The sequence below is a fragment of the Equus przewalskii genome, chromosome 19 (assembly GCF_037783145.1).
Source record: "Equus przewalskii isolate Varuska chromosome 19, EquPr2, whole genome shotgun sequence".
Lineage (NCBI taxonomy): Eukaryota > Metazoa > Chordata > Mammalia > Perissodactyla > Equidae > Equus > Equus przewalskii.
The window spans coordinates 30,312,881-30,339,150 of NC_091849.1; the positions used below are offsets into that span (position 1 = coordinate 30,312,881).

Below are 26,270 nucleotides of genomic sequence, written 5' to 3' on the forward strand. Positions count from 1 at the left end.
TTGGTAAAATAAAATGTTATTAAAATGAATTTCACCTGTTTCTTTTTACTTCGTTTAAAGATTGGCACCTGAGCTAACAACTGTTGCCAATCTTCCTTTTTTTTTTTCCTTTCTGTTTTTTCTCCACAAATCCCCCCAGTACATAGCTGTATATTCTAGTTGTGGGTCCTTCTAGTTGTGGCATGTGGGACATCGCCTCAACATGGCCTGACGAGTGGTGCCATGTCCGCGCCCAGGATCAGAACCAGCGAAACCCTGGGCCACCATAGCAAAGCATTCGAACTTAACCACTCAGCCACGGGGCTGCCCCCTCTTTTTACCTTTTGTAATGCTGCTACAACTAGAAAACTTAAAATTGCATAACTAGCTTGCATTATATTTCTATTGGACAGCAATGCCTTAGAGAAAAATAAAGATTTTCCCTTTACATATTTTTTAAAATAAAGATAATGACTTAAATGTAAAAAATAAAAAATATTCTAAGAAAACCTAGGAAAGCAAATTAGAATCTGGGGTCAGGATGGATTTCTTAACGAGGACAACGTGATGTGTGTATATGTAAGTAGAAATCGATAATGGGCAAAGGACAGGATTGGAAATGCGACACAAACACCAACGAACAAACAAACAATGATACCAACAAAAGATACTCAAAATTACTAAGGAAGAGAAAATGTAATTCAGTCACTAAGACATCTCTTTACTGGCTGTAAAAAAAACAAAAACATAGATAACACCTGTCTCTACTGGGAAAGAGGGAGAGGGGCAAGCTCATACATTGCTGCCAAGACAAATGTAAAGAGTAACAGGCTTCTGAAACAAACGGAACTATCCGTTAAAATTAGAACTACATAATATCCTTCGACCCAGAAACCTTTCTCACAGTAATAAATCCACTAGCATAAGGACATATGTTCAGAAAATCTTTACTGTAATACTGTTTGTGTAGCAGCCAAAAAAAAAAGAAAAAACAAAGTAAGGAAAAAGAGAACACTAAGTAACAAACCATGGACAGGAAACTAGGTAAATGCCCATGAGCTGATAAAAGGTTGAAAATGCATGGTACCTACAGAATAAGACCTGCTATACAAACATTAAAAATTTTAAATGAAAAACAGTAAATTTTTTAAATATGAAACTTTCAGCACTGGCTCCACTGTAGGGAAATAGACTATCGCATAATATGCTGGTGTGGGTATAAAGAGGTACAGCTTTATGGGAAGGAAACTGGAAGACCCCATCAGAATTTTAAATTTGCATGCCTTCCAACCCAATAGCCCAACTTCCAGGAATTTGTCCTACTAATACATGGCACGACAATCTAAAGATACATGTGCAAATATGTCAAATTCTTGTGTTGTATCTTTAACACAATGTTATATGTCAATTATATCTCAATAAAACAGGGAGAAAAAATATATGTGCAAGAATGTTCACTGCAGGCTTTATTTAATAAGACATGGAAAGAACCTAAATGTCTACTCTTTAAAAAAGGTTGAGTAAATTATACATCTACACAATGAAGTAATAATGCAGACTTGAAAAAGAGTGGGGTAGTTCCATGTCACTGAACTGGAAAGATAAAAGACAGCCAGCAGAAACTATCAAAAGCAAACTGAAGACTGTCTTTCTGTATGTTTGAAATTTTTCATAATAAAAAAATGGTGAGGGAAAATTAGATGCTTTGCCTTAAGAATCCCAGAAGTCTGGACAACTGAACCCTCTCCCTCCCCAACCCACCATATCTGGCCTCAACCAGTTTTCTACCTGCAATGCTAATAATATATCTGTTTCCTCTATATGACTCAGAGATTTCAAGATATCTTTTATTCTCCTTTCCTGATATAAAAACAATATTAAAAATATATATTTAAAAAAATTTTAATGACCCTTTATCTCATTACTTAATTCATTTTTGCATACTCCTGGAAATCTCTTAGAATAATTTAACATTATAACTCAATACTATTCCACCTCTCCTGAACTACAATTCCTTTTAATCTTAAACAAAGAATATCCTTCCTTGTTTAAAGAATGTACTTCTATCCTAGTACATTCATAAATCTCAGCCCACCAAGTTTTACAGGTCACATAACAAACTTGTGTTAAGATCTCAGATTTCCTTTATTATTATTTTGTGTTATTATACAGACAGCTGGAAATAAGAGATCACAGCATTGTGTTCACCCTCTTTCCCAATTATTCTCTCTTGGAAAATACTGTGTCCTTCATTATTGTTCTATGTCAGGGGTCAGCAAACTATGACCTGCTACCTATGTTTGTGTGGCCTGAAAGCTAAGAATGGTTTTTACATCTTTAAATGATTGTGGGCAAAATCAAAAGGAGAACACTATTTCACCACACATGAAGAATTTATATGAAATTCAAATTTCAGTGTCCATAAATAAAGTGTCATTGGAACAAAGCAACGCTCGTTCATTTAGTATTGTCAAATGCTGTCTTCAGACTACAAAGACAGACTATGGGCCACAAAGCCGAAAATATGTCTTATCTGGCTCTTTAAGATTTGCCAATCCCTGTTCTATGTCATACTACATGTCCTTCATAATTTTACAGTTTTACCTAAACATTCTCCCCCCTCCCTCAATATCCAGCATAAAGTTCTCTTAATAATCTATTAGTCTCCAAACAAATACATTTCTTCATCATCCTTGGAAATGCACTTCAATCCTGGGAATTTCCTTAGTCTAACCACATCCCTGGTCACCTACAGAAAGCCAGAATGGAGGGCGAGAAACACCTTAAAAGTTACAAATAAACAAATCAAACCCAGAACCAAACCTCACCATCATCACTCTCCCTCCAAAAGCAAGGCTAAAGAGGCTGACCGCCCAGTTGGTGGCTTTCAAACTATCCTACCTTAGGATTGAGGCGTTTTGTGAACTAGAATAAGTACTGCCGCTAAATTCCTAAAGGCCAAATAGCAATGAGGGAAAAAAAGTTTATGTAATTTTCTCAAGTTTAACCCTCTTCAAATCATTGGCTCCCGAAAAAAGTGAGCAAAAAGCAAAGGAACAGTAAAGAACAAGTAGACCAATTGTGATCCTAAATCTTTATATCTCAAACATTTGATATTTGCTGCAAGCAAACAGTTTCTAGTCTTCCAGAATGAGAGGTTAAATACTGCACAGTGTTTGTAAACAGCGTCACAACTTAACAGAGGAGCAACGGTCCATTGGGTCATTTCCTCTCGGAGAGTACACCGAAATTTGCTCATCTCTCTCAGTGGGCATTCTGCGGCCAAGCCTAGGGGGAGAGAGGGCAGGGCAAGCTGCCTTTCCTACCAGCAGTGTCAGACATTCCTAGCACTAACGCCTCCCCGGCCCCACCACACCTCTACCCAGCACTAGCTCCTCCCCAGCTCCAACACCTCTACTCAGCACCTCCTCCCCAGGCTCATCACACCTCTCTCAGCGGACTCATCTCCAGCCTCACCACCTCGCCCTCTTCCTCCAAAGTCACAGGCCTGCGAAGCTTCCAGCAGAGGAGAGGAAAGCAGGGAGGCTATAATGCAAAAGTCTGGAGTTCCACACAAGCACCACCTGCTCTTGTGGAGAATCGCAAGTCACAGCCCCCAAAGTGGAAAGAACAGGCCTCGGTCCGTACCCACTTAACAGTGTTTACCGCGCTTGCTGCTGTCGGGCCCGGAGCCAGGAGCTGAGGATACAAAGGTGAACCGCGGAGTCGCAGTACCAGCTCTTTCAGGGCTCCCGCTTCGGCGGGGGAAGTAGGTCATTTCAGCAAAGCCAGCCAAGCAGGGGTAGGGCGAGGAGCATTCGAAGCCCACGGCACGGAGAACTCACTTAATCCCTGAATGTTAAAAGGCTAGACTCAAGTAATCGGAAGTGACGTGCCAGCTGAGACCCGCAGGTCCGCCACGCAATTGGCCGCCGCCTCCACTAGCCACCTTCCCCCTGGACTGGCTGCACAGAGGATAAGTGTAGCTCAAAGTCCCCAACCCGCCCTGGCCCCGCCCCCGGCGGCTCCCAGCCCCACCCGGGCCCAGACGAGCCTGGCCAGCGCCCAGGCCCGCAGCCTGGACGGGACAGCCCCGCCGGCCCGGGAGTCCATCGGCGCCCTGCGGGCAATGGGCTTCAGCGCTCAACCACGCGCATGCGCGGTCCTCTTTCTCCGGAGGCTTCCTCGGGTCACCTGGACGACCGCATTTCAGCCACCTGCCCCTCCGGGTCCCTTCTCGCCCTTGACTCCTCCTGGGTTCTCACCTCCGGCCCCCGCCTTCTCCTTCCTCCACAGGCACCGCTAGGCCCTCCCGCGGCCACCCGGCGACACCCCGGCTTCCACTGACACGAGCCTCTCGGCGCGGCTTCCGCTTCCGGCGAGTATTGTGTGTCGCGCTGCGGGGCGGGGGCGGGGGGAGGAGGAAGGAGGGAGGCAGCGCTCCGGCGGCTCCGCGCCCCGCACTCCCGGACCCGAAGCCGGGAAGGTAGGTGCTGTCCCGCCGCCGCGCCCGGGCCCTGGGGCCTGCCCCCGCCGGCCGGCTCCGCACGCCGCGTCCCAGCGCCCCAAGACTGCGTCACCGGCCCCCCGCACGTAACCACTGCTGCCTCCGCCCGCCTCGGGCCCGGGCGGACGTTTTGCCGCCCCGGCGACGTCAGCGCGTCCGGCGTTGCTTGGCTACCCCGCCGTTCCCCCGTCCCGCTGCCGCTCGCCTCCCCGGGTGCAACTCTGACGCCGGCACCGCGGCTCTCGGCTGCGTCATAGCGGCGGGCATCCCACCTTCACGTCACACCTCCTCCTCACCTGGACACGCACCCCTCCCTCCCTGCCGACTACGACGTTTCCTCCCCCCTCCTCTCCAGTCCCCCTGCGCCAGATCTGGCGGGAGAAGATGGAGACCGGGGTGGGACCGAGTTGTGGACCACGCTCAGGAGAGGGTCGCAAAGTGGGACCCCGGACAGTGGTAGAAACAAAATGAGGACGTCCCTGAAGTTTGCCCTTCTACTGAGACACAAGGAATAGAGGGAAAGAAATGACCAACCCAGAGGCACCCGAGGCCTCACCATGGCTGTAGCTCCAAGCCCTCTCCATACTTCCCTAACCTTTTCCCCATTTCTTTTCCACATCACTTCTTTGCCAGTCTAGATCCATCCTGGTCCCTAACTGCATACAATTCAACTCACTCCAGGTGAGGAGGCCACCTAATTTCTAGAAGATTGGGGAAGGGACAGGGTCACTAGTCAAAGTCGGATTTCCATAGGTAGCGAAAAATCATCTGACTGAACTCTCCTGGTTGAGGGGAGAAATTCAGCTCCAAATAAGTTATCAGCTCCTACTCCAAATTAAACACTTTTCAAGTGTGCCATCAATATACACAGGAATAATCATTGTTAACCCAACTCATTACATGGCCACTTCTCTCTCAGCACATAGACCTACTAAATTTCCTTCCTTCTTTTGGGTCCCTTGATGGGGGTGGTGGGGTATGGAATAGAGAATCAGCTATTTCATTGATAAAAGAGGTGACATTTAAGGATAAAGTAGAGGACCAGCCTTCTGCTTTATAAATCTCTTTGATGCATTTCCAATTCTTTTGAGGCTTCACTTGAGGGAGATTTTGTTACCTCTTTTCTTCCTCTTAATTCCCAACCACTCTAGAACCTATTGGAGCCACAGTATGTCCGAGGAATTAGTTATCAATATCTATTTCAAAAGACTCCATTCACTGCTGAATATTTAGAATAGACTCGTCAGCCCTCTTTTCAAGAAGTTATTGGCCTGGGCTCAGTAATATGCTCTGTAGTATAGTTGCCATGAATTTATCACTTTTCAGTAGTTGCAGATGTCCAAATGCACACAAATAGAAATGGGATGTCATGTGAATCATTTCATTCCAAGAAGAGGGCACAGTTCTTCTAGGCTAGTCTGATAAAAGGAAGAATTTCAAACTTTCCTGAAAAGAAGAGGTTGTTACCATTGCCTAACTCATGCCATTTATTACCCTTTGAAAGAGTAAGAGAACAGTGGCAGGGAATCAAGCTTAGGCTCCCATGGACTACTGTAATAAAGCTCTTTATAACATTAAACTTTGTATTTAAGAAATCTTAATTAATACTTTGACTTTTATGGCACTTTTTGCTTTCCCAAATTCCTTTGTCATGTATTGGAAAAATATGTTAAGCTAGGGCTACATTAGTCTAGAATTAGTGGTTCCAAGATACAGGAGGTATGAGCCTGCATCAGGAGAAATACACTGGGTTGAAGGAAGCCTCTGTTTCTAACAAGAGGAAGCGGCAGTAAAAGACAGAAGAGATTGGGGGTTCTGTGTCAGTTTGGTGAAGAGGGAAAAAAATTAGATTGATGGCTGGGAGTCACAAGTTTGGGAAATGAAGAAACAAAAGACAGGTTGAATTTAGTGGAAGAGAAGGTGTAAAGTACCAAGATGGGGCTAAATCTGGAGTTGGGATTTAACAGGGGGGTAAATGTCAGACGAGGGATGCTAAAAAAAACCTCCAACTAATATTTTTCTTTTCTCTGCCTCTTTCCTATCCTCAAGTTAAATAATGGCAGAGACAAGTCTGTTAGAGGCCGGGGCCTCTGCAGCCTCCACAGCTGCAGCTCTGGAGAACTTGCAGGTGGAGGCGAGTTGCTCCGTGTGCCTGGAGTATCTGAAGGAGCCTGTCATCATTGAGTGTGGGCACAACTTCTGCAAAGCTTGCATCACCCGCTGGTGGGAGGACCTAGAAAGGGACTTCCCTTGTCCTGTCTGTCGAAAGACATCTCGCTACCGCAGTCTCCGGCCTAATCGACAACTAGGCAGTATGGTGGAAATTGCTAAGCAGCTCCAGGCCGTCAAGCGGAAGATCCGGGATGAGAGCCTCTGCCCCCAGCACCATGAAGCCCTCAGCCTCTTCTGCTATGAGGACCAGGAGGCTGTATGTTTGATATGTGCAATTTCCCACACCCACCGGGCCCACACCGTCGTGCCACTGGACGATGCCACACAGGAGTATAAGGTGGGGAACAAGACACATGATGTTAATGTGGGGGAGGAAGGAGGAACGCAGAGGGTGGGAGACTCCCCGGGTAGAGGATCAGAAGCTCCTGAGGGCAAGACTGTATCTGGTCCTCACTCTGTAGACCCTCAGAGCTACATATGCAGGGAGCACATAGTACGTCTGGTCAATTATCCCCAAGCATGAAGAAGAGCAGTGGCGTGGAGTACCCCAAAATTTCTCTCTGACTTTTGTAACACAAAATTTGATATGTGGTCTTGGAATGCATCATATTTTTCATAAATGAATGAAACCACATGGAAAAAATCAAACTTGGGAAGAAGTGAGAAGTAGTCTGGTTTCTTCATTCTCTCCCCCTGCTCAGAACGCTGCTTGTTCTCCCATTGGTATTGGGAATAGGTAACATAACGTTAGCCTGATCCCCACCAGACTAAGCTGAACCAGTCTGTAGTTTGCATCTTCTCAATGGATAACGTGGCATCTGGTTTAACTTACTGCTGAGACACAAGGTAAATGCTTGAGTAATAGGAACTAGAGATTTTAATGTCTTAGCACTTTATCAAGTACTTTGCTTAATTATGTTAATAAAATCTTGGAAACAGGATTTAAGGCAGTTTATAGTATAAGGAAGATTTTATTATGTTTGCCAGTGGTTAGAGTTGGATGGGAAGATGAGTTTGAAGAAGGATATGAGGGTACAGAAGGTCACTTTGACATGATAGGCAGTTACTTGAGTAAGAAAATGGATAGGGTTGGGGAAGGGCACAGAGTTGGTGACAGCTGGACAACTAGGAGATTCAGCGAGAGGAAAGTTTGGTGAGCAAGGTGATGGGGACAAGCTGGTGGCAGGTGGAGGGACTTGTAGGAAGTTGACACCCCACATGACAGTCAAGGAAGAGTTGGGTCAAGAGGTGGTGAGATGCATAGGAAGCAAACAAATGATTTAAAACAAAGGTAGGTTCTGCCAGCCAACCCAAACGCCACCTCTCCTGCTTCCACCCCTCAGGAAAAACTGCAGAAGTGCCTGGAGCCCCTGGAGCAGAAGCTGCAGGAGATCACCCGCTGCAAGTCCTCTGAGGAGAAGAAGCCTGGCGAGCTCAAGGTAAAAGGCAGGCAACCCCACTTGGCCTGCTCTGCAGGCAATTAACCAAACATTAACTTAACCACACATTATTTAATCCGCTAGTTCTGATTTGTTAGAAAACTGCTATTCTCTCAGAAATAATGGCATTTTATAGGCATGACTGTCATTCAATATTGTACTTAAATTACCTGCCATGAATTAAGCATTGAAGAGAAGGATGTAAGAGGTGAAGGACAGACAGAACATCTTACATCTGGCCAGCTGAGGGAGTTCATGCCCCTTGGTCTCGTTTTCTTTGTGAAGCAGGGAAGGAGGCTGTCTGCTGAGAGTAGAGTTTCTTAGAGGGATGGAGGAGAGAAGAATTTGGAAGGTTCACTGGGGAGGAAGGGAGAAGGAGCTGACCAAGAGCTCCCAGAAGAACTGCCAGTGACATCGGGACCACATTCTCTTAACTCAAGTACGCTACGTGATGTTGGTTTATTCCTAGAATGTTCCCCTCCCCGTCTTCTGTCTATAGGATCCTATCCATCCTTCAGGCAGGTTGAAAGCCACTTCTATGCAGCCTTTCCTGACCCTTCAGAAATTAACTTTTTTCATTTTCATAAAATTTTGCATCTCCTTTGTAGCATAACCATATTTGTAGCATGGTATTTTGGTATCTGCCCTTATTTCTTCTATTGAACAGTGAACAAGTATTAATAGTCCTATGCATTAATTCATTGGGTGTCCATGACATTCCAACCTTACAGGGTTATATTAGGTCTTAGGGTTCTGCCCAGGTTGCAGTTCTAAGAGTTTAGGCCACAGTTGGCACAAGTAGGACAAAGAGAACCTACAAGACAAAGGGAAGGGAGTCCTGGAAGTCATCTTTGGCAAAGGTGAACTTAGATACCCTGTAAGGTAGGTATTATTACCCCCAGTTTACACAAGAGGAAACAGAACTTGGATAAGTGTCTAGTCCAAGATCATACAGCCAGTATGTGGCAAAACCAGGGATTCTAGTTCTGCATGAAACAATAAATATTTATTAAGCTTCCGGTATAGGTCAAACCCTGTATTTGACATTGGGGAACGATGATGAGCAAAAGCACAGGCCCTTCTTCCTTGAGCTTACAGTCAAGTAGGGAAAATAGAAAATGACATGGCACAAAAAGCACAGTTGCAAATTCATAAGAAGACAGCGTAGAAATTTGACGACATTAAAGGCTTCTAGAAGAAATAATGAGTTTTTGGAGTTGAGATTTAGGGATCACCAGAAATTAAACACAGGTTTTAAAATAGTAGAAACAATAACTTTTAACAATGACAATATTTCAAAAGAAAGCAAGTATTATTAACTTAGTCCTTTATACATTTTAACAAAGCAAGCATTTGAATTTTATAAAATTTGAACTAATTTTGATTGCAAAGGTGAGCTTTAAAAAAAAGTTCTTCATTCTTGTGGAGGGCCCCTGAAAAACTTAAAATGTGTGAGAAACGAAGCTTACTCCCAGCCATTAACTTTCCTTTTCCCATTGATCAGCTTCTTAATGGTAAAGGATGGAGAGGGGTCTAAAAATTTTTGAAACCTTCTAAATTCTGGAACAGAACTGTGCTGTTTTTAAAAAATGTAAGTTATCATTTCAGTGGTCTCTGAAACTACCAACATTCCTTTTGTGACCATTTGAATTCTCCTTCCCTCTCCTCCCCCACCTCCAGAATCAGACCCAGTGCCCTTTCTAGAAATAAATAATTTGTAATTAACCGTACTGAAATGAAAATTATAGATAAGATAACCTATCTACATAATTTTTTAAAAAGACTAACATGCCCAAATATAGGATATATAATACAACATAAAGAAAAGTAATTTATAATAAAATCTTGTGTGGCTACCTTGAAAGACACTACAATGTAGTTTTATCCTTGCACCTATATGTGACCTCAACAGTGCAAAAAATAAAAATTCAGACTGATGCAATTGGTAGTAATGTTGACTCAAATACAACCAGCGTAGCTCTTGGCAACATAATTTCTCAAAATGATAAGTAACTTTTGGTAAAGTTCTAAGAAAAACAAAGTACAGTCTTAATGAGTTTTATTCAGCCATTCCTGAAGAACCGAGGTATATTAAAAGCATGTAAGAATTGCTCTGTATTTATATATAAAATGGCCTTCAAGTCCAGGCCCACATTTTTAATATCCAGCAGAATATGAGAAAATGGTGCAGGCCAATTCATCTTGCTGGGTTATCTCATACATTGGAGGATTGCTAGCCTAGCATCCTTGCCAGGAGCACCCCCAATCATAGCAAACAAAAAAATACCCCCCATTTCCAAAATACCCCTAGAAGGAGGTAACACCCTCATTAAGAACCACTGCCCCTGGCCCCGTGGCCAAGTGGTTAAATTCACGCACTCTACTTCGGGAGCCTGGGGTTTCACCGGTTCAGATCCTGGGTGTGGACGTGACACCACTCGTCAAGCCATGCTGAGGCGGCGTCCCACATAGCATGAGTAGACTGTACAACTATGTACTGGGGGCCTTCAAGGAGAAGAAAAAGAAAAGCAAAAGAGGAATATTGGCAACAGATGTTAGCTCAGGTGCCAATCTTAAATATGTATATATTTATATAATATATACATATTTATTTATTTATATTTATATAATATATATATTTTTTTATATATAATTTTTTAAAAAAAGAACCACTGCCCCACTTATATAGAGTGAAAAAAGAAAAGGGATTATGGGATTATACAAGGGATAGCCCTTTTGCTTCCTATTTACCAGTTATGAATCCTAAATTCTACCCATACATCACCCCTAAGCACACACACAGAGGGAAAAAGGCTGTGTTTTACATAAGGATAATTGTTGTGAGAATATGTTTTGTTGAGTGTGTGCCTGAGAAGGCAGCAGTGGAATGGGAAGCAGCAAGTGGCTCTGGAACTGGAGCTAGTCAGGCTCTGCTGAGAACTAGCCTGGAAACCAGAAACCCCAGGCTTGTAAGGCCCACCCTGGCTTTGCAGCCCCACTCTCTCTTCGCCCTCAGCCCTGCCTTTCAGTCCATATCCACTTCCTCTTTCCAGAGACCCAGTGTCTGCTTCTCACTTTGCTTCCCTCTTGGGTTGATTTCTCCCCATCAGTCACATGACGCTTAGAGAATCCTTCTTGAGGGAGATCACTTCTTGTTGCAGTGGAGGTACAGAAGGGAGGATGTACTTGCTGATAACCCTCAGAAAGGGTTATGGCTGGTATTTGAGTCCTATATTATCAAATTTCAGGAATGTTAGGGGTTTAAGTCTATGTGCTGCCTGAAAGAAAGGATGTTTCAAATTTCAAACAACTACGGTAGTCCCCTCTTATCCACGGGGGATACATTCCAAGACCCCCAGTGGATGCCTGAATCCGAGGATACTACTGAACCTTACATATCCTATGCATACATATTTGAGGCGCAACAGCAAAACTAACACATACTTCTCTTTTCTTCTCCACAATTTCACAGATAGAAGATTCATTCTTACCATAGATCTTAGCAACCTCGGCATACAATTTTTTTTCTTCCCTTTTTAACTTGAGAATGTTTACCTTTTTACCTAAAGGAAGCATTTTGTGACTTCTCTTTGGCATATCCAAATTGCCAGCATCACTACCCTTGAGCTTTGGGGCCATTACTAAGTAAAATAAGGCTTACTTGAACACAAGTACTGCAATACTGTGACAGTCTATCTGATAACCAAGAGGGCTACTAAGTGACTAACAGGCGGTGGCGTATATACACTAGACGAAGGGATGCTTCAATTGCTGGTGGGATGGAGCAGGACAGCTCAGCTAAAGATTTCATCACACTACTCAGAATGGTGCGAAATTTAAAACTTGTAAATTGTTTGTTTCTGGAATTTTCCTTTTAATATTTTCAGACCACAGTTGACCTCAGGTAACTGAAACCACAGAAAGTGAAACCACAGATAAGGGGGTGCTAATGTAAGTTACTAATAAACTTCTAGAACCTGTTCCTGGGTTGGGAACTGTCAGTTCTCTGAAGTAACTTGAAACTATTTAACAGGTTCAGCCCTGAAATCTACATATATATTTTGTAACAAACCATTGCTAAACACTTACTGCTTCTGATACTTTTCTAGTTGGTTCTCTGGTTTTTATCAGGTACATATCTTGCAATATACAAATGATGACAATGTTATCTCTAACTTTCCAGTATTTGTACTTTCCTTTTCTTGATACATTACCTTGAACTTTAGAGTTGGGAGTAGCAGAGATATCTCTGTTATGTATAGTAGTAGATGTCTTAATATTATTGAGTTTTTATGTCTTGAATTTTTTTACTAAAACGTAAAAGTACAGCTTTTTTAGAAGTTAATATAATTAAAGAAAATAAAAAAATTTTAAACATTGATTTTTTTTTTTTATCCTCCCAATGGTCTTCACTTCACTTCACTTGGGAGCTATTCTTACAGAAGGAAATTCCGGTGGAGGGAAACATGAGTGTCCTTTTAAACTATTTCCAATGACACTGAAAGTCTGTGTTAATTCAAACACATGGAGGGTGGGGAAAGGCACCCTGTGGCCACTGGCCCCGCTCAACATAACACCCTCCCTCTTTTCTCAGAGACTAGTAGAGAGTCGCCGACAGCAGATCTTAAAGGAATTTGAAGAGCTTCATAGGAGGCTGGATGAAGAGCAGCAGATGTTGCTTTCACGGCTGGAGGAGGAGGAACAGGACATTCTCCAGCGCCTCCGAGAAAACGCTGCTCACCTTGGAGACAAGCGCCGGGACCTGGCCCACTTGGCTGCTGAGGTGGAGGGCAAGTGCTTACAGTCGGGCTTCGAGATGCTTAAGGTTCGGCCTTTGCTCCTGCATAGCCCCTCAGGTGCAGCGCAGTATAGCTTTGCACAGGCCATTCTGTCAGCCCAGGATGCTCACTCTTCTGCTCTGCTTCTCTAACTCCAATTCTTTCTTCCAGACATACTCAAAGGATCTTTCTCTATAGAAAGGCTTCTCTGATTCCTCCCATCCCCTTCTAATCATTTCTTTGTTCTTATGTCTTGTCAACAATTATGTGCTTAATTTGTACCTAAGTAAAAATTCAGTCTTTTGAAAGAAGGGACGTCAAGTCTGAATTAGTGAAAAACTATTCATTAAGAATTGTGTAAATGCAGTTACCGTTACTTTTCAGTCCTAGAACTTGATTTATTAGTGCTAGAAAAGAATAGAAACATAGTTTGAAGGACACTTGAAATTATGTATAAAATAATATATTACTTTCGATATGTAAATGGTGCCTCTAACATGTTTGAACTAATCTGTTCTCTTAAGCAGATGAATGGTGTTAGCAAGGCTGTAGGAAACTTTTATCTTAGCGATCAGATTACCAGCATTTGAATCAGTGAGGCTTCGTTGTACATTTATCTGCATGTTATGTATTGCTTGGTATTTATTCTTATGTCCTTTCATGTATGTGTGTTCCGCCTTCCACATTAAACTGGGAAATCCTTGGAGGGCAGAGATTTGTCTTCTTTGTTTTCTGGACCCCAAGTATTCACAAATCAGGATTGGCACACAGTTATTAACGTTTATTAACCAATACCAGACGGGGGATACCAAACCACCACAGGAAAGTATGAATCGTTCCTATGCCACCAGTCTGGAACTATCTCTACTGATCCTCAAGGAGACAGGTGTGTGGTTGGTACTTGGGGAACAGAGTAAAGAGCAGACACAATCCCTGTCCCTTGCATTGAGCTCCCAGTGTCCTTGAGGAGCCAAGACAAACACACAAGAAACCATTTGGAAGTAATATAAATTACCAAGCTTCATGATGACTAGAAGTTGAAAGTGGGAATTATGTTGTGAGAGATGTACTCAGATCCCTCTAGAGTCCCCTTGCATTGTGACCCTCAGTTTGCCCTATCCTATTTTATAGATCTAGAACTTTTGGGAGGAGGGGGAACCTTTTGCCTTTAGGACCCTTGAATACCGGGACCAATATTGCTTTCTTTTCTCCTTCCCTCTAGGATGTCAAAAGTACCCTGGAAAAGTAAGTGATTCTTGCATCTCTTTGAGTGAGTTAGGTCTTGGCTAGGAACTAGGGGTACAATAAGGAGTTGGAGGAGTAAGGATGGAAAAGTCATGTAATGTCTGGGTAGAATATAGGAAAAGGTTCATTGCATCCATCAAGCCAGTAAGAGAGCAAATCATCAGGAGTCCTAGTCCCTTACTTTTTCCCCTTTGAGCATTAGGACTTCCTTGGTGAGGAAGATACCAAGATAATATAGAAGCACACATTCTGCCTGTGCCTGTGGGTGGAACTGTGCCCAAACGAGATGTAAGAAGGGAGGGGTTGGGAGAGTAGGGGAGGGTGATTATTTGCATGAACTATAACAGTATCCCCAGAATCTTTTGAGACTCATTCTTAAGATAAGGGTCTGTTCAGGGGACCGCATGGCTCTCTATAGATTAGCAAAAGAAAGCAGCAAGCAAGTACTCGTCTTCAGGGAGACGGGAGAAAGTGGGAGGATGGAAAATTTTAGGGTCTCCCTAAAGATGACCACATCTGAACACACTCGGCTGCAGCTTCCCCTGACCCTGCCCTCTCTTCCCCTATCTCCCTATCCCTCTTAGATGTGAGAAGGTGAAGACCATGGAGGTGACTTCAGTATCCATAGAGCTGGAAAAGAACTTCAGCAATTTCCCCCGACAGTACTTTGCCCTAAGGAAAATCCTTAAACAGCTAATTGGTGAGTTGTTCCCAAAAGGAACGTAGCAGGGAGAAGGAAGTCCTTAGGTCCTGCTTTATCTGGGCTTCAGTTATCCCATCTGTCACTTTTCATGCCCATACCCGCACCTACCCCTTTACCTGGCTTTTGATCTCTGGGTCGCAGAACTCAAAGGGAGCAGCCTTAGATGTCGTCTACTCTTAGTCCCACAGTTGTGTCTGAATAGGGACCCAGAAAGGTTAAATAATTTGCCTAAACTCATCCCCTCTTGAGAGTGAAAGGGAGTGTCATTAATATTTACTCATGGAAAATAGTCCTAAACCAGGACTGTTCCAGGAAAACAGACACATGGTCACGCCATCCCTAGACCATAACGCTGTCTTGTCCTTCTTAACATTCTCCATTCTTTCTGGCCCTGGACTGTGCCTTGCACTTCTCCACACAGTGAGATAGATGATGATGTCAGAGGGGGATGGAGAGAGAACCAGGCGGGAGCCTAACCCACCAGCCCTTGCAGAGTCAAGCCATCAGCATCTGTTTATTTTAGGGCCAGGGTGAGAAGTGAAGCCGTTGTTCCCTCCCCTCCCTTAGATGACACCATGGATTGAGAAAGTTAACCAAACCACGGTGTTCTGGGACCTTTAAGGGAATAGGCTCTGTAACGGCGGGCTGGGAGAGTGAGGCAGGGGCGTTTAGCTATTCCCGTCCTCATCTAGCTCCCCACTCTGGCTTCTCCCGCCAGCGGATGTGACCCTGGACCCTGAGACTGCTCATCCTAACCTCGTCCTCTCAGAAGATCGTAAGAGCGTCAAGTTTGTGGAGACAAGACTCCGGGATCTCCCTGACACACCTCGGCGTTTCACCTTCTACCCTTGCGTCCTGGCTACTGAGGGTTTCACCTCAGGTCGACACTACTGGGAAGTGGAGGTGGGCGACAAGACCCACTGGGCAGTGGGTGTGTGCCGGGACTCTGTGAGCCGCAAGGGCGAGCTGACTCCACTCCCTGAGACTGGCTACTGGCGGGTGCGGCTATGGAATGGGGACAAATATGCAGCCACCACCACGCCTTTTACCCCTTTGCACATCAAGGTGAAACCCAAGCGGGTGGGCATATTCCTAGACTATGAGGCCGGCACACTGTCTTTCTACAACGTCACAGACCGCTCTCATATCTACACCTTCACTGATACTTTTACTGAGAAACTCTGGCCCCTCTTCTACCCAGGCATCCGGGCTGGTCGGAAGAATGCTGCACCACTTACCATCAGGCCCCCAACAGATTGGGAGTGACAGGTAGGGACATGGGAATAACTGGGGTGAGGCAGGGTCAAGAGCTATGGGCCTTCCTTCCTGTGACCTGGTGGAATGTCTTCGTGTCTGCCTGGTTCCAGTCCTGAAGAGAAACACCTTGGTTTCTGGAATGGTTTATATGGAGGAGTAGGTGGGACTGGGCTGGAATGAGAGCACAGCTGTGTCTCCCTCCTAACTGTCAGGGTGGGGAGCTGGTTCCCAGGGGATTGTCTCCTCTGAAGTCCATCAGGTTTCCTATTGCACAAAGACGGGTTGGGAAGGAAGGAGAGACTTTTCCAGAAACAAAAATTCTGTGAGAGGTCTGACTTGCTCAAACCGAAGGAGGAAACAGAAACTCCTGTACATCCTTTTAGGGGGTTCTTTGACCCAGAATAGTCTTATTTCTTGTGGAAGATCACAGGGGTCTGTGTACCTCTAGACTGAAATAAAGATGAATAACAGTTGCTCTTATGGGTCTAGAAGTTAAGGAGTTTTTTTGAGGGCAGAGATTGAGCATCAAGAAGGTTAGAAAAAAGGTCAGGGAAGGGGGCTAAAGGAACAGATTCCTAGAGACTAATGAAAGGGAGAGGGGTTTCTTTGGTCTTCTATTCCCAGAGTAGGGTTGCCATTATGAGTAGGATTGCCAGAGGTAGGAATGTGGGGAGGAGAGGATGAGAAGAAAGAAGAGGAGAACCCAGGTCCCTGCCTCAGCCTTCAGCAGAGCTGGCTTATTGCCTGCCTCCTTATAGTTGATTTTCTCCAAGAAGTCAGTCACCTTGTTCCTCCTCAGAAGCAAGGTGCCACAGATTCTGCAAGACACGTCTACCCTTTCACCGCTTTCCCAAGGGAACTTGGAAAGTAGAGAGTCAGGTATTAGAGGAAAGAGAGAAGTATTTCTGTCCAAAGCCCTGGCCTTAAAGAATGTTACTAAGTAGCTACTCCCCAAATGTCAGCCTTGCTACCTGGCTGAGGGGTCCAAGCCAGAAAGGGAGAAAGGAAATGGAGTCTTCCTCACCCTGAGGACAGGGTAGAAGAGCGTGATCTGTAGGGAAGGGCCAGATAGGCGTCTTCCTTTTGCCTGTGTGCATCTGGCCTGGAACTAGTGTTCACAAGAGCCAGTCTTTTGCTTGTTTGTTGCCATCCTTCACCGTTTACCATTTCCCCTATCGGAGAATGTAAATCATTTTAATGTTAGGCCAAAATAAACAACCTGTAGGGTACATATGTTGTCCAAAAAGGTAAAGCGATGCATGCCAAACCAACCTAAAATGACTGGGATTATCTGCTACTTGGATAATCGGGTTCACAGAAGATTGGGACAAGAAACTGCAGTTTATTGAGGGCATTTCAGTTCCTCCTACCACCTCAACAGGACTTTGTCCAGACTCTCCTCTTACCTTTGTGCCTTGACTGTGGTTCTTTGTGGCAAGATTTTGGTTGGTAAACATAATATGGAACAAAGGATCCACTGAAGTGATCTCTGTGTTGTGTGGTCATTGACGATAGTCTTGTGTTACTACGTCAGAATCATTGGGGGTTAAATGCATGTTCCTGCGGCTCACCCTCAGTGATTGGTCAGGGTCTGGGGTGGGCCTGGGCATCTACATTTTAAACATACTCTCCTCTCATTTGAGTCTGGGGACCCTTGTGAAACTCATTCCAGAGGAGGTTTCAGCCATTTCCTCCAAGCTGGAGGTCTGGTTCCTCACCCAGGATTTTTTTCCAGGGGTTTTGAGGTGGGGGAGAGGCCTCATCCTCTCCTGACTTAGGTTGCCCTCTCCCTGTCAAGAGTTCATTCCTGTTCTGCCCCTCCAGCTTGCATCCCTCTACTTCTGACCTCAGGAACTGGTGGTCATTAACTATGAGGCAGAGATAAATACAAGATGCCAAACAGAACAAGTGGGAGACAGAAACAGGTCATAGGGAGGGGTGTGAAGTACATGTCTGTGTTGGGGTTGGGGTGTAGTTTCAGGGGCAGGTGATGCCTTCGGCAGGTCTCTGTGTGTCAGTACCTGAGACTAGGAGTTAGTGAGGATCACCTACTGTGTGTCCAGCATCTCATAACAGGGAGTGTGTTTCTTTGGTGAGTGGAAAAGAGTGGAAGTAAGCTGTGCTTTCTGAGGGCCAGGAGCCCTCTTCCCTTGCTCCACCGTCCTCATGATCCCTTGTAATTTCACTCCCACTGGCACCAGTGCTTTTTTTAATGTATAACCTCTGTTCCTTTGGTGTGTAGATCTTCCAGGCATCCGCCCTTGGCTTCAGGAGAGTAGGGCAGAAGGTCTAGCTGGACATAAATTGCACGTGACCAACTCCCCAACCTATCTGCGTAAAGAGACCAGTCTTCTGTCCAGAAAATGCTTAGCAGTTTAATATCCTCTCCTGTTCCACTAGCCTCTCCACTCTCTACCTAGTGTAATTGATCATACACCTGAAGAAGACTAGAAGAAAGCCAAAACATAAAGGGACCCCGGGTTTGGATTGCGAGGGGATGCGTTTACAAATAGGTCTGTGAGGCCGCAGGGTGGCGCCAGAGTAAGAACCTCAAGGGACGTGTGCGAGGGAGCGCTTCGCGGGACCAGGAACTACGCTTCCCGGGAGCCCTTGCGCGGACACCGGGCGGGGTTCTCCGAGAGGCGGGACCTGCGGACAGTAGCGTGTGGGGCGCTCAAGCGACGCGGATGGCGGGGCCCGTGAAGGACCGGGAGGCCTTCCAGAGGCTCAGCTTCCTGTACCAGGTGAGTCCGCGTCGGGGGCGCACCGGGAGGTGGCCGGGTGTGGCCGGGCCCCGAGTGACCGCTCCCCTCCCCCAGGCCGCCCACTGCGTCCTTGCGCAGGACCCCGAGAACCAGGCGCTGGCGACGTTTTACTGCCACACGGAGAGGACCATCGCGAAGCGGCTCGTCTTGCGGCGGTGAGACGGAGCGGAGCCTGGCGGCGGGCGGGACGGGGAAGAATGGGAGAGGCAGCGCAGGAGCCCAATCCCCATGCCCCTCCGCACACAGGGACCCCTCGGTGAAGAGGACCCTCTGTCGTGGCTGCTCTTCCCTCCTCATCCCGGGTCTGACCTGCACGCAGCGCCAGAGACGTGAGTGTTCCTGGGGCAAGCGACCCCTTCCTCCATTTGGAAGGGTGTAGAGCGTGGGATTTGCAGGAGCAGGCTTTTTCCAGCTCGGGGTTAAGTTGCTAATTGCACGTGGACAAACTAAGGTTTGAGCTTGGCTTTTATACTCTATCTGGGCAACAGAGAAATGATGTGGCCGTAAGAGGCAATCCCACCCGTGCATAATAATAGATATTATTTGGCGTCGTGGAGGACATGGTTCCTATCATCATTCATTCATTCAACAAATATATAATTTTCTAAAATGTGCCAAGTATTGTGCTAGATTTATTATTCTCATTGCATTTCTAGTCTTATGGGACAGACTAAGATAGAAACAGTTAAAATAGTATAGAAAAGTGCTTTAACTGGGAGAGTGGGGTGCTAAATTACTTATGCCAGGGGTGATGAGGTTAAGCAAAGGGAGTGGAAAATGGGAATTCTAGGCATTTGTGAGGACTCTGAGACAAGAGAGCTTGTGGTGCTGCCCAGGAAATGAGAGTTCAGGAGGCTGGAGTTTGAGGTAGGCCAGAGAAGAGGTTGGAGAAGGAAACAGGGCACGTCTTGAAGAGTCTTGTTAAGGAGTTTAGGCTTTATCATAAAGAATACCAAGAAGTTGGTAGAGTTTATGCAGGGGCCTGACACCATCAAATTTGCATTCCAAGTGGGGAGGGGGTGGAATTCCTACTGGAAAACAGTGGAGGCAAAACCAGGTACAGGAGACCTTTTCCTGTCCTAAACGTGGGCACTCTCTTCCTTTTTCCCACTTTCACCCCAGGCTGCAGGGGACAGCGCTGGACAGTTCAGACCTGCCTAACATGCCGGCGCAGCCAACGGTTCCTCAACAATCCTGGGCATCTGCTCTGGGGAGACCGGCCTGAGGCCCAGCTGGGGAGCCAGGCAGGTGAGCAGCGGTAGAGAAAATGGGGGATAGGGACAATGGGGAGTGTCCCAGTGTGGCCCAAAGAAGACACATAGGTGAGCTCTGGGTTGGTGAGAGGTGCTAAAGTCTTAGAACGCTCTTCTGCTCGTCTACACAGATCCCAAACCACCACAGCCCATGCCGAACACAGCCCACCCCATTCCAGCCCACCTTCCTGAGGAGAAAGTGCAGCCTCCGAACTCCAGTCACCAGTGACAGATTCACCCTATCTTCCAAATAAATAAAGTTTAATTTTGTTTCACTTTGTGTGATTATGTTTTGTGAGTATTTCAGCTCTTAATTCATTTTCCTCTGTTTCTCTATTTCTCTGTCACTGGCTAACCTCTCCTTTGTCCTTACCATCCTCGTAGTCCTGCCATTTAGGGAGATCCTGATTTCCATAGACCACTTGGTCCCACTCAGCTGCTCCCATTTCCAGGATCCTGACCCCAGTGCACCTTCGTCTCTTCTTCCTCAGTGCAATGCCTCATTTGGAACTCAGGCTCCCAGGTTGTCTGCAAGGGCCTGAGCCATCTTAAGGCATTCCATATTTAGGGAGCTCTGACTGTTGACTAAAGGGCTGGACAGACTGCTGATGCCACTGATGCTATTTTTTAAAAAGTTTGGGTGGAAGGAGCTTCAGATCCTCCAAGCCCACTCAGAGTTGGTCTTTTCCAAACCTCTAGATTTTTCTTCTGTAAAATTCTAATAAGGGAAATTGTACAAACCTGAACTAACCAAGTCAAAGGTGCTAATAAAAGGACACTGGCAGATATCACACAAGTATGCTCTGTAGGGAAACCTTCAAGGTTTTCTTGAGAATCAGTGAACAACAAAAATTGTTTTGTTTGACATCCCTAGAGAACTACTCAAGGACAGAATTTCAGACTGACCTCTTTCCTAGGTGCCAGCCAGTCCTTCTACCCTAAAAGCATCCAAACTAAATTCACTATTCCGAGGACGTAGTTTTCTTTCCTCCCCTTCTCTTATGAATCCTGTGTTGCACTTACTTATTGCTGCATAAAAATCGTTCCATAACGTTGTGGCTTAAAACAACAATGATTTCTTATTTCCCCTGATTTTGTAGGCTGGGCTGTCGGAGTGCTTGGCTGGGTGGTTCTGTTCCATATGCATCAGCTGGAGTCCTTCAGCTGCATTCAGCTGGTGGCTGGTCCCTGGTCTGGAAGACCCAAGAAGCTTCATTTGCATGTCTGGTACCTCATTGCTTCTCCATGTGGCCTTGCTATGTAGCTGGCTTTGACGTCATCACAGAATGGCTGTCTCGGGGTGGTTGGACTTCTTACATGGCTCCTGGCTTCCACAGAGAGCATTCCAAGGGAACAAGCTCCAAGGTGCAAGTGCTTATCTAGCCTCTGTTCTTGTCACACTTGCTAATGTCCCCGTGACCAAAGCAAGTCATATGACCAAGCCCAGATTCAATGTGGAAAGGGCTACACCAGGGTGTGAATACTGGGAGGGTCGTTGGTTGCCTGGGGACCACCAATGTAGCAATCTACAGCATCCTTGTTTTGCCTTCACCCCTGACTCAGTCTTTCCACTGATTACTTCGCACGTCAGTATTCTCACGGAAAATACTAAACAATGTGCACATAACTAAATGTTTCTGAGTTCTTTGTCAGTTTATTTCTGTAGATAGTGCCTACCTGGGTCAACTGTAGCAGCCAACAGAAATATGTACTCTTGGGGCCGGCCCAGGGGCTCAGCGGTTAAGTGTGCACATTGGACTTCGGTGGCCCGAGGTTCACTGGTTCGGATCCCAGGTGCGGACATGGCACTACTTGGCAAGCCATGCTGTGCAGGTGTCCCACATATAAAGTGGAGGAAGATGGGAATAGATGTTAGCTCAGGGCCAGTCTTCCTCAGCAAAAAGAAGAGGATTGGCAGCAGATGTTAGCTCAGGGCTAATCTTCCTCAAAAAAAAAGAAAAGAAAAGAAAAAAAGAATACATACCATGAAAGTGGACCCTTTGTGTCCTCACTCTCCTTCCTTGGTTCCCCCCATGAGTCTCATTTCTGAGCTCCTTGGTTCTTACACACTAAATCTGATTTTTGGCCAAGTTTGTTTGGAGTGTGATTATGATTGCACATGACTGTCCACATCCACAGTGGGATTCCTTTAACTGGAGATCAGAGCCCTCTTCCTCCTTCCAAAACCGTCCTTTTTCATATTTACTTACTGTGACATGGTAATTGTCAACATATTCAAAAATGGATTTCCTATATCAGAGGAAATCAAATCCTAGTATGTAATAGTCAGCTTTCTTTAATGTTTATAAATGATTTGCTAATTCAAAATTTGTGCCTTTTTAGGACCCTTGAAATAAAATTAATAGAGGAGAGAGACCAAACAGGTCATTCCTACTGAATAAAGAAAATGAGGTCTTCCAAAAGCAATAGAAATCAAGACTTAATCATTTCTGAATCTTATCATTCCTAGACGTTAGGTTTAGCATTTTTTAAACTGGTAAAAATGAGTATCATTGTCACGAGGAGAAAGAAGGATTGAGAGACTGTCCTCAATTCAGAAGGAAATTTGAAAATTACTTAGATTCTCAACAAAGAGAATAATAAAAAATAATTCTAGCTTTATCTATGTCACATAGTTACTGTAACTATCAAATGAGATAATACATATGGGGGTACCTTGAAAATTGGGTATTATAGGGCATTTTAATAGAGTGTAAGTAGTAATCAAAATTATGCTTTGGGAATAATAATAAGTATCAAAACATATTAGAAAAGACATTTCGTGGACATCAAGGAACCTGAGTTATTGTCACCACAATATGTATTAGTAAAATGAGACAGTTTGACTATGTTCTTTTCCTAAAGTTTCTTCCAACTGGAAACTAACAAATGAAGTTATCCAATTTTTCCAGTAGATGTCAAAAAGCCGGGTTTCTTTCAGACTTTTTCATGCATTCATTCAATAGGTATTTTCTGAGGGCCTCCTCTGTGTCAGGACATTCCTCAGGACTTAGGATATACATCAGTGAACAAGAGTTAGGGGTAAGACAAGCAAAAAGTAATGTTTGACAATAAATTATATATCATAAAAGGATGTGTGCAATACAAGAAGTCAGGAGGGTAAGGAAGCTGTGGGGTACAGGGTCCAGTTTTAATTAGAGCAGCCTAGGGAAGCAGCCCTGAGAAGGTGACCACAGCAGACTCTGCAGATGCTTCTTCCGTTCTCAGACAACCCCAGAGAAGGTCACTTCCTGCACATACTTCCCATACATGACAAGAACTTCTGTCTCTCTACCCAAGGGTATTATGTGGAAGCAGGAGCCATGCAGGGTAAGCCAAAACTGCCAGGGAGTGATGCCCCCGGGAGCAACCCCAAACAGTGAGGGATGAGAGTTGGTGGATAAATAGTCTACATAGCGTCTCAGGGTCTCCAGCAGGTGGCTTGAGCCCTGGTGGCATCAGTGCTTAGATGTGCCCTTCATACACTTTCCTCCCTCCCCCGTTTCACTCCCTACTTCCTCGCCTTAATCCCTGGGATGATCTTCCAGGTAAACTACTTGCACCAAAGTCTGTGTCTCTGGGTTTGCTTTGGAAGAATCAAACTAAGTGTGACATTTGAAAAAAAAGACTTGAAGGAGCTAAGGGACCTATCCATGCAGGTGACTGGGGCAAAGCTTCCGGGTAGAGGGAACAGCTAGGGCACAGGTCCTGAAGTGGGAGTCTGCCAGGACGTTCAAGGATCAGAAAGGAGGCCAATGTGAGCGGAACGGAGTGAGCAAGGTGGAGAGTAGTAAATGTCCCCAGAGAGAGAATGGGAGGCCAAGGATCTTTAGGCCATCATCAGGAAATTGACTTGTTCATTGAGAGGCTGCTGGAAATTTTTAGCCAGGAATGACATGACCTGGCCTAAAATTTTATAAGGATCACTCTGTTCTTTTAACAGTAGACTAGGAAAGCAAGACTGGCAGAAGGGCAAACAGGAGGCTGTTGCAGTGGCCCGCTTGAGAGATGATAGTGGCTTGGACCGTGGTGTTAGCAGTGAAGATGGAGGGAAGTGTTCAGATTTTCAATACAGTTCGAAGGTAGAGCCCACTGATTTCCTCGTGAATTAACAGTGGGCTGTGAGAAAAAAGGATAAACAATTCCACAGAACTGAAGTTGAAAGGGTCTCCTGATACGTACTACAATATAACATTCATAACAAGGTGTTGGTCTGTACTTTGAGAATATCTTTTGAGAAAGATATTTGACGAATTCCTGTTTGGTCAGAATGTGAGAGAGTCTGGTCTATCTCCGGCCCCAGTGTGGGGAAGGGAGGTGTGGATTTGTTGCCTAGAGCTGCCATAACAAAGTACCACAAAATAGCTGGCTTAAAACAACAAAATTGATTCTCGTACAGGTCTAGAGGCTAGAAATCAAGCCACGAGCAGGGCCATGCTTTCTCTGAAGGCTCTGGGGGAGGATCCTTCCTTTGCCGCTTCTTAGCCTCTGGTGGTTGCTCGCAATCCTTGTCTTGTAGACGCATCATTTCGATCTCTGCCCCCATCGTCCGATGATGTTCTTCCTGGGTGTATCTGTCTCTGTTCAAATTTCCCTCTTATGAGGACACCAGTCATTGGAGTAAGGCCCACCCTAATCGAGTACGACCTCATCTTAACTTGATCACATCTGCAGAGACCCTATTTCCAAAGAAGGTCACATTTGCTGGTTCTGGGTAGACAGGAATTTTGGGGGGACACTATTCAGTTCAGTCCACACTGTGAACCACATGTGTAATTTGAAATTTTCTATTTGCCACATTTTAAAAAGTAAAAAGTAGTAGGTAAAATTAATTTTAATAGTATTTTTATTTAACCAATACATGCAAAAATTATAATTTTAGCATGTAATCAATATAAAAGACTATTGATGAGATATTTTATATTCTTTTTATTGTGCTTAACCTTTTTGAAATTATTGTTTTGAGCCTCCAAGGGTTAGAAATTCTCTAATATTATGTCCTACCACGGGAAGTCTTTCCTCCAGATCTGGAGATTCCAGAATTTGCTGAACACATCAGAATTGCTTATACCTCAAACTCCAGATGAAGGGCAGAGTGAGCACAGAGACAGAGTTGGGGGTAGGACCCCAACTCAGCTTCCTCTCCCAGCTTTCTTCCACACAGTAGGCCCTTCACCCTCCCCAATCTCCAGGACTTCACAAGCCACAGGCACAAGTCAAGAGCAGTCAGGAGATAGCAAACCCAGAAGGGAAGTCCTTCCTGCAGTCTAGCCAGCCCCATTCCTGCTGTAGCCTCAGTGCTTCCGCAGTCGAGCCCCAGGTCTATGCAGAGGGTGATCCTAGGACACTCTTCCTCCCTATAAGGCAGGGCTCACTCTTTCACCCCCTTCAGGACTTAGCTAGAAAGTCACCTCTCAGGAATGCCTCCCCCGAGGATAATATTTAAAATTGCAACCTGCTTCCTTCATCTTCTCTATTTTGTTCTTTTTCTCTAAATCACTCTTTCCTTACTGACACCCCAATAATTGACTTCAGTTACTTTATTTACCTGCCCTATCTTCCACCTGAACGTAAGCTCCATGAGGGCAGGGATTTTTCCTGTTTTAGTTTGATGCATCCCAAGTACCTAGAATAGTGGCTGATGTGTAGTAGGTGCTAAATAAATAATGAAAATAAATCAAGAAATCAGAACTCCTTAAAGTTGAGTCTGGGGCAAGAGGGGTAGGCATGTTCCTCAGTACGTGATTTTGAAGTCCTTTTGGGGTAGGGAGAAGCAAGGTTGCTCAGCTTTCCCCTCCGGAGCCTCGCAGAGAGCCCGGCAGCTTCCTCACCACTCCGGACGCAGCCACATGCGCATGGCCCCCAGATGAAGTCCCACCACCAGCTGTCTCGCCAGCCTCTTGGGGGGTTCTAAGATCCGGGGGTTCTCAGATAAAGGAGTAATAGCCACAGCGCCAGAAGGCCCTGTGGCTCGGGGGCAGCCTGTGGGGCCCTGGGGAGTCCTCCCCTGGCCCGCGACCCCCGAACTCCTGGGTCTTCGGCAGGGACAGAAAATACATTTGGGTCCAGGACTGCAGGACCTCTAACTTCAGAAATTGGAGGTGGCAGGGAGACAAGCCTGAGGGGGTCAAGACAGCAGATCTGCGTCTGCTTAGGTCCACGAAGAGAAAGA

General features: G+C 45.4%; 3 protein-coding genes across 5 annotated transcripts in view; 2 read left to right on the forward strand and 1 right to left on the reverse strand.

Moving 5' to 3' along the window:
- The window catches only part of LOC103544813 (uncharacterized), a 44,032-nt gene extending 38,940 nt beyond the window's left edge, over window positions 1-5,092 (reverse strand). Inside the window, exons 1-2 of the mRNA XM_070583904.1 lie at window positions 5,043-5,092; window positions 4,245-4,758 (exon numbers count right to left, since the gene is read on the reverse strand). Coding sequence (XP_070440005.1) covers window positions 4,245-4,758; window positions 5,043-5,092 — 564 coding nt within the window. The remainder of the gene's footprint in view (window positions 1-4,244; window positions 4,759-5,042) is intronic.
- TRIM39 (tripartite motif containing 39) lies at window positions 4,357-17,566 on the forward strand. 2 transcript variants are annotated; one of them, XM_070585480.1, is made up of 7 exons: window positions 4,357-4,465; window positions 6,536-6,995; window positions 8,002-8,097; window positions 12,692-12,922; window positions 14,098-14,120; window positions 14,705-14,820; window positions 15,542-17,566. In XM_070585480.1, exons 2-7 carry the CDS (start codon window positions 6,543-6,545, stop codon window positions 16,087-16,089), a joined length of 1,467 nt encoding a protein of 488 aa, XP_070441581.1. In that variant the 5' UTR covers window positions 4,357-4,465; window positions 6,536-6,542; the 3' UTR covers window positions 16,090-17,566. The 2 variants fall into 2 exon arrangements, with proteins under 2 accessions (XP_070441581.1, XP_070441582.1); XM_070585481.1 differs by having other exon boundaries at window positions 4,406-5,167.
- Window positions 17,567-18,135: 569 nt separating this feature from the next.
- Window positions 18,136-20,373, forward strand: RPP21 (ribonuclease P/MRP subunit p21). Of its 2 annotated transcripts, none has more exons than XM_008511240.2 (5): window positions 18,136-18,824; window positions 18,900-19,000; window positions 19,092-19,174; window positions 19,968-20,100; window positions 20,230-20,373. In XM_008511240.2, the coding sequence occupies exons 1-5, from the start codon at window positions 18,768-18,770 to the stop codon at window positions 20,288-20,290; spliced, it is 435 nt and encodes a 144-aa protein (XP_008509462.1). In that variant the 5' UTR covers window positions 18,136-18,767; the 3' UTR covers window positions 20,291-20,373. The 2 variants fall into 2 exon arrangements, with proteins under 2 accessions (XP_008509462.1, XP_008509461.2); XM_008511239.2 differs by having other exon boundaries at window positions 18,597-18,824; window positions 19,968-20,093.
- The last annotated feature ends 5,897 nt before the right edge of the window (window positions 20,374-26,270 follow it).